Raw genomic sequence first — 11469 nt, forward strand, 5'->3', positions numbered from 1 at the left:
TGTTTGTTTGGGGGGGGGGGGGGACTTCATGTTTCGAATGAAATACAATCTTGTTGTTCTGTGGAAATGTTAAAGATGTAGGTACCGAAAATGGGTAAATAATCATCCATAGATGCAAGAAGAAATAACAGTGATCATAAGATGAGTCCAAATAAATTTAAAATGTAGAAATTGATGAGAATGGAAATGTTTAAGTAGATGAGAATTACAAACTGATCATTACTTTTAAACAGTTCAATAAGGAAATAAAGCTAAAATACACCTCAGTCCCAAACAAGTTCTTGTCGGCTATATTATGAAGAAATGGACCTTGGGTCTAACTGAACCCCAAAACACGAGTGTGTTACACAAGACCATATAAGGCAATAAACAACCCATCCCTCTACCATGGGGCACTTAACACCACCACCACCATGTCCAGACTTGCCAATTGGAGTGTGGGCAACATAAAATGGGGGTCTAAAATTGGGACACACCATAACAGAGATGGGCCTGGTTATGATACTTTGTGAAAAGAATAGAGTTTGACCTAACTCAATCATAAAGTTTAGTGGATTACACAAGATCATATAAAGAGACAAACAAACCATCCTTCCACTGTTATCGAACACTTTTTTTAAAAACACTGGTATAGTTGTATTCATCAGCATTAAGGATATGCTGGCAACCTCCAAATAGTTTCAAAGTTCCTAACAAATCTACAAGTTGATCTATATCCTCTATACACTGTTGTTTGCACCAAGAAAATAAAGAGACAAGATAATTGCATTTAACTTTTGAATGGAGTTGGATCTGTTTTCATTGCATCTGCCATTTCTTTCCTTCCACACCGTCCACCAGATGCAAAAGGGGATAATCCTACACCATCTCATTTGGCTTTTACTTCCTCCCCTTCTAATCCAGTATCTTAGCAAATCAGCTGTGTGTTCAGGCATGATCCACCTAGTGTTTGTGAGGGTGAGGAGAAGTGTCCATAATTAAGCAGTGAAGCTGAAATGGAGGAACTAATGAGTGTTTGTTTCCTCTGCTTTGTTACAGAGAAAACACCTAGACATCAATCGCATGCCTTTCTTCTGTAGCACTTCATGTGTAAGGCAAGCTCTCTTTACCACCAACCATGTGAAATATTTTACCTTGGTAGGAGAAAGACTTCTCTAGTCTCTATATATAGTTCCAAACACTTAACACAGATAAAATCATCACTGACCATATTTGTCAATTTAAATTCATCTAAGATGAACACTATACAAAATAAAAAAAAATAAAAAAATGTACCAGGAAGTTCTCTATTAAAAAAAATTATAAGGAAAGTTCTCTAAATTTTCTACTGGTACAATATCTCTAATAGGACTAAAAGACTCCTAGAAGAAATAGGAACTAAAGTAAATGTACTAACATAACTAAACCATACCCTCAACTAATTGATATCTCTAATATAGATCTTTTTCTTTCATTGTGTCTTATCTTTTGCTAACTTAACATGAATTTCCAGAATTATAGGTCTTTCAAAACAACTTCCTTGTGATTTAAGGTCTACCTCGTCCACTTTTACGCACCATGGATTCACACCTATGAACCCGTCTTCTGGAGGTCAACGTAGGACATGACCAAACTATTTAATCTATCCTCCAGGTGCGATAGTTGCACCTTCCGGCAAATGTGATCATTTTTGTTTCTTTTTAAATTTTCTATGACCGGACATCCATTTTGAATCTACATCTCTGTGATACTCACCTTGCGGATGCATTGGGATTTTAGCAGCCCAACATTCCCTTCCATAGCACATTGTTGATCTTATAATTGTTCGCAAGGAAGATTAAGTCTCCCAATACCTTAACCTTAAATAATATCAACTCCCAATACTCCAATGATGTCAATGGACACCAATTATAACTTAAACATGTCCTATGAGGTTTAGTCCTTCCAATTACAACCTCTAGGTACTGGCCCTCGGCCCTAATCCTAATTCTTAACTTAGGGTAAAATCTTGATTCACCTGTACCATTCCCACCTTACCCATACACTTCCTATGCTATTTATACTCTTACAAAGCCATTTGAGAATGAAGTTCAATTTTACCTCTTGGTGGCAAGAACCTGAAGTTGGTACTCTTAGTGGTTTGGTTGGGCTTAAAAAAAAATATGATGTTTGGATTTAGGATTAGCTTTAGGATGTTGGAATAAAATAAAAGCTAAAGAGCTAAGTTGCGCGGACTCTTCACTTTCGATGCCGCACCGGTGTCGGATTCTCCAAAAATACATTACTTTTGGAGAATCCGACACGCACCCATTGACATTTTTGAAGAGTCCGAGCAACATAGCTAAAGAGAGCTTACCTTAGAGTTGACGGTGTTTCTTAGGTGAAACTCCCAAATAGAACTTATGTGGATGCTGGGAAAATGAAGGGAATTGGTTAAATCCCGTCTATGAGGGTCTTTTTTTTTTATGTCTAGGGAAACCCGCAACCGCTACCCTTTGGGTGCCCATAGGGTAAAACCCCCGTTCCTATGCAATAGCTTGCAAACCACATAGGAGAGGTAGCCCACACTAAGTAAGCCCGGTGCGAAGAGCTCGACCCAGAAGGCAAACCCCTTGCTTTCGCTGGCAAGGGGTTTCGAACTTGAGACCTCCGACATGGAAGTCCCAAGCCCAAACCACTGGGAAGGGTCTTTAAATAATCCAAATGTGGATTTTTGGGTGGGGCGATCACACAACACAATTCGAAGGCTACTACCTCTTCCTTTTAAGCTGGGTTGATTGCACCAGCTTTTGTGCAATGGTATTGAGGAGAGATGATAAGACAAGATATGACCCTCTTTCAGGGAACCGAGGACATAACCTTAGATAGGAGGGTATGGAGGACACGTATCAGAGTAGAAAGTTAGTAGGTAGTGTACTATTGTCTTTCTTAGATGGTTGGTGTTTTTCATTGTACTGGTTGTATTATTGCTGTTTTTGCACCCTTCTAGTGGACTTGGACTTTGCTGTATTTTTTTCACAAACTCCTTTGTACCTGGATTTGCTGCACTTGCGTCGAGGGTCTTTCAGAAACAATCTCTTTACCTCCACAAGGTAGCGGTAAGGTATGCATATATTCTACCCGCCCAGACCCCAATTGTGGGATTTCGTTGGGTATATTGTTGTTGTTGGTGGTATTATTCAGTAAAGAGAAAAACCATAAAGTCCCCTTTAAACTTGTACCTATTTTTTAAGTAGACACCTAAAGTTAGTGGGAATCCTATTACCTCATGAAACCATTTTAAAGTAGCATATATATCTCCTTTTTCGGTCATTCCCACTTGTAAAAAGGTAAGTGTAAATCATGCACCAACCCTAATTTACCACGTGTCATTTATTATTTAACTTTTCATTCTTTTCATTTTTGAGATTTATGCTGTTTTGGAGTTTGGCCTTTTTCAGCTTGTCAAAATTTCTCACTTTTGTTGTTTTGCTACTCCTCTTGTTCCCAAACATCCTATTTAACTCCAAAACACTTCCATTTGGTGCAACCATCCACCAAACATATGCTCATTGTTCCAAAACATAAAACCATGAATTTATCACTTCCTACCATATAAAACAGTCTACTTGAGCGATGTAGGGTGTAGAATTGACTCAAAGCTTAACAACATATTTTCTAGGATGTCACATCTATTATATGATTTCTCTGAGTTAATGAACACTATGTACAAATATTTCTTCCTCTCAACATATTTTCATCAATCTTCTTAGCAAGAATATAGCCTCCATGATAGATCTATCGAACATAAATCCAAACTGATTTCTATCACTCTTGTAGTGTCCCTACGTCTAAGCTTTATCATTCTTTTCCTGAGTTCCATCATATGACTCATATTGTCACGATAATTCCTACAATTTCAAATAACTCCTTTGTTCTTATAAATTGGAATAAGGGTGCTCTTTTTGCTTTCATTGGGCATCCTACCACTTCTTAGTATAACATTGAATATCCTCACATTTTTATGGAATTATTTATTGTTGAAGCATGTAACCATCTCATCTAAAAGCTTAAGTTGTCATAGACAACACATTCTTATTATTTAATTATATTCTCAACACGCCCCCTCACGTGCGGGCCTGATTTTTTTTCATGGGTCAAACAAGTGGAATTCTTTTTGATATGAGTAGTGGTGAGATTCGATCTCAAAACTTTTGCCTACACTGATACCATGTTACTAGATACCTTCGGAGCAACAAAATCAAGTGGTTGCTCCATATATACCTCATCTTCGAAATTTCCATGAAGAAAGGCATTTTTAATATCCAACTGGTAGAGAGGCCAATGACGAACTACAACCATGGATAAAAAGAGAAGGACTGAAGCAATCTCGGCCACAAAAAAGAAAGTATCACCATAGTCAAGACCAAAAATCTGTGTATAACCCTTGGCTACTAGTCGAGCTTTTAGGAGATCAATCTGTCCATCAGGGCCAACCTTTATTGTGTATACCCACCGAAAACCAACTATAGATTTATCTAAAGGTAAAGGAACAAGCCACAAGAACCAGTAGAGTGTAAGGCACACATCTTGCCAACCATAGCTTGTTGTCAGCCTGGATGAGAAAGAGCTTCACCAGTAGTCTTAGGAATAGACATAGATGATAGTGATGATACAAAGACAGAATAGGCTGGTGACAAACTCTGATACCATGTAAAGATATGGCACATAGACCTAACGCAACCTTAAAAGCTCTCATGAGGAGAGGTTTATCCAAGACCATATAAGAAGACCAATTTCCATCCCTCTACCACCGATGTGGACGTCTTAACACTCCCCCGCATGCCCAGAGCTTAACTGGAGCGTGAACACTTATAATATGGGGGCCCAACATTGCTAAACAAAGAATTGGAATGGGTCAGGCTCTGATGATATGACCCCTGGGCCTAACTCAACCTCAAAAGCTAGCTCATGAGGGGAGGTTTTTCCAAGTCCATATAAGGAGACCAATTTCTCACCCCTCTATCAATGTGGGATTTCTTAACACTCCCTCGCATGTTTAGACCTCATATGGAGCGTGAACACTTACACTATAAGGGCCCAACATCGCTGAACAAAGAATTGGGATAGGTCTGGCACTGATATCATGTAAAGATATGGTCCATGGGCCTAACTCAAACTCAAAAGCTAGCTCATGATGGGAGGTTTGTCCAAGTCCATATAAGGAGATCAATTTCTCATCTCTCTACCGATGTCGGACTTCTTAACGCTCCCCCGCATGCCTAGACCTCATCTGGAGCGTGAACACTTATAAATGGGGGCCCAACATCGGTGAACAACAATTGGGATGAGTCTGACTCTAATACTATGTTGAAGTATGTAACCATTCTTATCTAAAAGCTTAAGCAGTTAGAGAGAGCACACTTTTATTATTTAATTATATTCTCAACATTTACCTCTACCAACATAATTCTAGAAGTATAGCTAAAGTTTCTACTACGGGTAGATGTATGGAAATCCAAAATATTATTCTAGTGGTTCGAGTTGAATAATTGACCAAATAACTCTCCAACCTCATTGTCACTTGTTAGCACTTGTTGAGAATCATTCTTAATAGACTTCACCTGGTTTATGTCCTTACTCCCTCTGTTGTGCAACGATGAACAGTTTTTCTCCCTTTCTCGTGTCCCTGGCTTTTGATACCGTCAATATTAGATCTATTATAAGGATCCTCTTCCACTGCTGACAATTCCTTTATAGTTCTGTCAGTTCTGGTTGTACTTCAGTCCATTTGATTCTCACTTTGATGTTTCATATGTCTGCTCAAAACTAACAGAAGTCCAAAACATAAATACACTCTAGTGAACATTATCACATAGGCAGGATCTTTCAATGGTAAAGTCTCCATTTTGACAAATTTTATGTGCATCATCACTCATCAAATCAAGCAGGTCACAAGTTTTCTCATCACCGAACAAAAAATTACTCAAAAAAGTACAAAGGAATTTTTAGGTATTAATAAGTTTAGCAAGCTTTCTTCTTGAAAGCAAAGCAAGCCATGCAAGTTCATTCTCACATTTTCCAGCAAGCATCTAGAGAACAACGGCTGCCAAAGTAAGTACAAGATCGATGAGGCAAAACCCATATCAACTCAAAAGCAAGCAGGATGGTGTCAAAGCAGATCAGCGCAAGGTCGAGGAGAAAAAAAACCCTATCAACTCCACACATAAGCAGGCAATATCATCCAAATCATTTCTTGGTGATACACATTTCTCCTAGCAACAGCAAATGTTAGTTGTCAAGTCAGACATTTGCTCCTTTTTTGGGTTTGGTCAATCCCTTCTAACAAGAAAACTTCACCATTGTCTGCAGGTTCACGACCCTTGGTAACTTCATAGAATGGAAGTGTTAAGAGAAAAATGCCGTACATTGATCAACTTTAAAGATACTTCATAAAGATTTTGTTGAGAGGTTTTTGGTTACTTTGTTCATACTATTTCACTACATGGATCTTGCAAGGATGAATGACTTTTACAGTTTGCTGTCTGGCCATATATGTGTGTGTGGATATAGCCGACAATTTGCTTGGGATTGAGGCATAGTTTTTGTTTTATGTGTGTATTTTTAATTTGTATAATCCCTGAAAGTTAGGAGGACTGCAGATGAAGAAACAGAGAAGGGTAGTGCAAAAGAGAAGCTAACAGGAAGCCGCATAATCCATAAAACATTAAATGAACATTTGCAACTCAACCATCATTTTCTTCTAGGAGATACAACAGTAGATCAGAAACAACGGTGAGTACTTGTTTTACTTGAAGCAAGGTGATGAAAACCTTAGACGCTTGACAGTACATTATCCAACAAGTTACATCTCCAAAAGATAATATATATACTATTGTGAAAGAAATCCTAATAAAGGAAGACATATAGAGGCCTGTCCACAATCATTACAGGTACTAATAGTAATGGAGAAATAAGTGCTCAAAGAATTAAGCATTCAAGAGAGAAGATCAGTGGAGAACTATAACCTGAGCCAGGAATCTTTTTAGTTTAGAAGTAAATAGAGCCCTATCATACCTGGTATTGTTTCCCATGAAGAATCTTGAAATGAGCTATCATAAAAATTCAATGGAACGTTGGTAGGGCCAGGAGCCAGCCAGAATTTCCATATGCCAGATAATGATTTAACAAAAGGTAAATCCTTAACCCAGTAAGCGGCACAATCAAGAGCTTTAGAAACAGCATCATCATCCCAAACTGCTGATTTTGATACCAATAGATCCACTTTGTTGCGCTCATTCCAGTATCTCAGAGATCCTAAATACGAAGTAGGAGCATCAGAAACAAATTATTCAATGTGCCCCCAAGAGTGACAATCAAGTCTATCCAGTCAAAAGGTGACACATAATTTATGATGTTTAAATTTCTTCAACTACCAACGAGCCAACATCAATATCAGGCTTTATCTAATTTCCGAATAATGATCCCGGGATTGCATTAGGGCCCTACTTGATAACAAAAAGGAGAGGGAATTCTAAGCACTATGACAGTGCACAATCTGCATGAAGGTTACTATCAAGAGCGGAATATTTCTACAAAGACAATGAAGATGGAGAAACATAAGACTTGGCAAAGTGCAAGGACTCTGGAAGCACCAGAGACTCTGATAGCTTAGGTAAGTATGGAGTGTGTCTTTCACTCTTATCAGTTAATTGCTAAAAGCCTAAAACAGTTCTTGACAAATGACAACGCCTTTGGATGTGTGCAGCTTCTAATTGATCTTCATGGCTTCTAGTGAAAGACTACTTATCTGTTACTCATGGATTAATATGTGGGTATAAGCAGGTTGCAGCAAGCAAACTCGCTATTCAACTTAACGACCTTCTTTCAAAAGGATCAGAAATGACCATGTAAGCTATCAATACAGCTTGAATCAATTGAATGGAGAGTAATACAGTTTCAGGCAATCAAAAGTGACTAAGGGCGAAAACTCACCGTGTAAACCAAACTATTGAGCATAAGAGGAGAACTCTAACAAGAACAATCACTAAGAATGTCGTTGCTAGTAGCATTATATAGATGCAATTGAGCATTACCTTCAACTGATTCATGGCAATGGAGTGGAACATGAGAATCTCTTTTCCTCCACTTGAAAAAATAAGGATCTTCCCATGCCTTGTAACCATTACTTGATGGAAGAACCATTTGACTGGTTAAAGAAGACATCACTTTATTTAGAGTTGCACCTCTGCAAATACAGATTTATGTCTTTAGCCTGGTGATCATGAATAAAACAAATGCGCAAGAATCTCAGGATTGAATATCATGGTGCACCCAAGAGTGTGGCCCTAATGGTCAATGAAGCCGGAGGATAAATGAAATCCATCAGGTCTCAAGTTCAAATCCCAACGAAAGCAAAAAAGGTTCTCCTATCCGCCTAGGCCTTGGTGGGTAGAGTTATTTGGTACCCGTTTAAGTGGAGATAGTAGGTACCTAGTGGAATAGCAAAACTGCGCCGTAAGTTGGCAAAACACAACATTCTGTCAGACCCAATCAAATGCCTTCGTCCACTTTTAGGCTATCTTTACGCATGACCATTTTGGTCTTGAAACGTGTGTTTGCAATGGAGGAAAACATTTTCAAGAAAAGTAATTTTCAATTTTCTCATTTTGATTGGTCAAAATCTTTGAAAAACATTTCTCTAGGAAAACAAGTTTGTTAAAATAAGAAAAATTAACATCACTAGTGAAAGGACAGAAAACAAGTTCTACGAGTGACATTCCATATTGTTTATCTCCTCCTCACCCTCCAACACATCCCTTCTCCACTCCCACCCCATAGCCCACATCCCTACCACCCCACACCCCTTCTAGATTATATACAAATGTTTTCGACATAATATAAACCCACTCACTTTCCAAGAAAACATTTCCAACAAAAAACATCAAAAATGTTTTCTTTCATGCCAAAACACACCCACACTCCATTCTTGGATACAATTTCAAATAATCAAAGAGATATGAACTAAATGATACACATATATACGCTATTTCTTTAAGTTACAGTACTGAATAAGAAAATTGCTTGGTGTCTCAGTGATGAAACATTGTTATAAATCATCTAAATTGCTCATAAATTAAGAAGAATCAAAGAACAGTTTCAATGCTAAATCACAAATATGTTACCTAAAATTGAGATTAGCGAAACTCAGACGACTGAGAGATCGGATAGATTCGGCTCTGCTTTAGTGAATATGCTCCTCTAGTGGTCAACAGTGAGTTTTTATCCCAAATTTATGTAGTACAATTTAAAATAATTTAATTTCAATTTCTTTATTTTTTATATATGACACACATAATTATGTAAAATATTTTTCAATAATAAATTTCAAAGAGAAATAATTATATTTTTATGCGCAATTAAATATGTTACCATAAAATGAAACAAAAGGAGTTACTATAGTATAGTAACATTTTGGGTATAAATTTTTGAAGATTTAACTTCTAGCTAATCTAGTCTGTTGTTTAACATGGATAGAGTTTATAATAAAATATAACATTAATTTCTTTAGGATTTTATTGATTAATTGGAGAGATAATGAACTTTAATTTCTTTCCTTTTAAAGTATAAAAGTAACTTCATGATTAATTTCTGCAAATAAAAATATAAAATATATATAGAGAGAGAAAAATCATATATATAGTAGACCAATCCAAGTAAACCAATGGAGAGTCAATTATGAAATTGAAAAAAAAAAAGGAGATCCCTACATGGTTAGGAAGTAAATTTTCAAAGGGTAATGCTAAGTGACCAGAAAATTTAGTCAGAATTTGGCCAAAATTTTTAAAAGTTTGTGATATTTTTTTTATTTTAAAATAAATTGATCTTTTTTTAATTTTTTAATTAAAATATATTAAAATTTAAAAAGTAAAAATATTTAAAAAATTAAAATATCATTTTGGCTAAATTCTAACCAAATTTTCTGGCAAAAAAAATTTTCATTTCAAAATGTTGTAATGGAATGTGTGGTCTTGAAAATTAATGGGGAACCTACACTCTTTTAATAGAAACAGATGTGCAAGTCAAAGAGGATAGAGACATTTTCTTAAAATTTGAGCAATCTTCTCATCCAATAATCTCTTTCAATTCCCCACTTTACATTGTACATTGTCCTAAATGCACACCATAAATAATGTAAGTTTCCAAGAATGCCAAAGACCAAAGCATTAGCAGTTTATGTGGTACTCAGACTTCTTCCAATAAGAAATGGTTCTTTATGTGGACACTACATACTTAGTTTCAATTTTATGGCCTACTTTAACATGCCTTCATTGACTTTATTTGCATGCTTATACTATTACAAAAATAAAATAGCACTATAAAAAATAACAATAAAATTGGATTGTCTCCCAATAAATTCGATTTAATATAGGGGCATGACTTGAACTACTTTTTGCCTCCACTTCGTACTTATGAATTGGACCCCCATTTTTCTTCTATTTTATGATTTTGTTCTTGGGCAGTGCAAATTATTGCAAACCAAAAATTAAATAATTTTTTATCAACTCTTTTGCTTTCAACCAAGGAGATAACCTTGCCTATATGGCCTTGAATATTTTACAATGAATGGCTCATCTATCTTCTTTGATTATTATGTTGTTTCATATTAAATATTTTTCATATATTCTTACGAACACAATGCCAAAAATATAATAATACTTAAAGTAAGGATAAATGTGTTCAAACTGAAAATTCGACTATCAACCTCCTCTTGTTGACACTTGACACATATTAGAATCAATTAAGATTGTATTAACAAGGTTCTAAGTTGACTCTAATACCACTTCTTTAATATTGAAGTCATCAAATTTTTATTGGGGGTTGTTAATATTGTACTCTTAACTCTTCTATTAGGGGTGTGTTTGGTACGGAAGAAAATGTTTTCCTAGAAAATAAGTGGATTTCTAATTTATTTTTTCATCTTTAGTTGATGAGTAGAATTTTTTTTTTAGTGTTTGGTTTATGAATGAAAAAACATTTAAAAGAAAATATATATAATTTTTTTTACTAGAGAGTAGAAAATATTTTTTGATCGAAAACCAACCTCGATAATTGATTTAGCACATAACCGCGACACACGAACTAGAGAAACAACCTTGACGACACATCTGAAATCTGACCCTAAGATCTGACCAGGACTTCACCCCAACTTTCGACTCAAGACCCGACATTCAAATTGAGACTGGATATTCGACCCAAGATCTGACCCCAACACCCGAATTTGAACACGATTCATCAATTTGGATTTTGACCTCGAGCCTCGACTTCCAAATCAGGATCCGACCCCGACAACCAACAATTGACGCAAGACCCAGGATTCGACTTTCAAATCAAAATTTCGACCCCAATTTTTGAATCGGGATCCAACCACATCCGACTCGAGACCTAACTTTCAAACTAAAATTTAATTATTATTATTTTTAAAAAATAAAATAAAATTGAAATTTCTTT

At 36.2% G+C, this 11469-nt stretch overlaps 1 protein-coding gene across 1 annotated transcript in view; it reads right to left on the bottom strand.

Moving 5' to 3' along the window:
- Positions 1-9248, bottom strand: part of LOC102585159 (beta-galactosidase) — a 26941-nt gene extending 17693 nt beyond the window's left edge. The window contains exons 1-3 of the mRNA XM_006351002.2: positions 9144-9248; positions 8055-8206; positions 7036-7275 (exon numbers count right to left, since the gene is read on the bottom strand). Of these exons, the coding sequence (XP_006351064.1) occupies positions 7036-7275; positions 8055-8184 (370 nt within the window). The 5' untranslated portion in view covers positions 8185-8206; positions 9144-9248. The remainder of the gene's footprint in view (positions 1-7035; positions 7276-8054; positions 8207-9143) is intronic.
- Positions 9249-11469: the final 2221 nt, after the last annotated feature.

This window comes from Solanum tuberosum, unplaced genomic scaffold (genome assembly GCF_000226075.1).
Source record: "Solanum tuberosum cultivar DM 1-3 516 R44 unplaced genomic scaffold, SolTub_3.0 scf00132, whole genome shotgun sequence".
NCBI classification, from domain to species: Eukaryota; Viridiplantae; Streptophyta; class Magnoliopsida; order Solanales; family Solanaceae; genus Solanum; species Solanum tuberosum.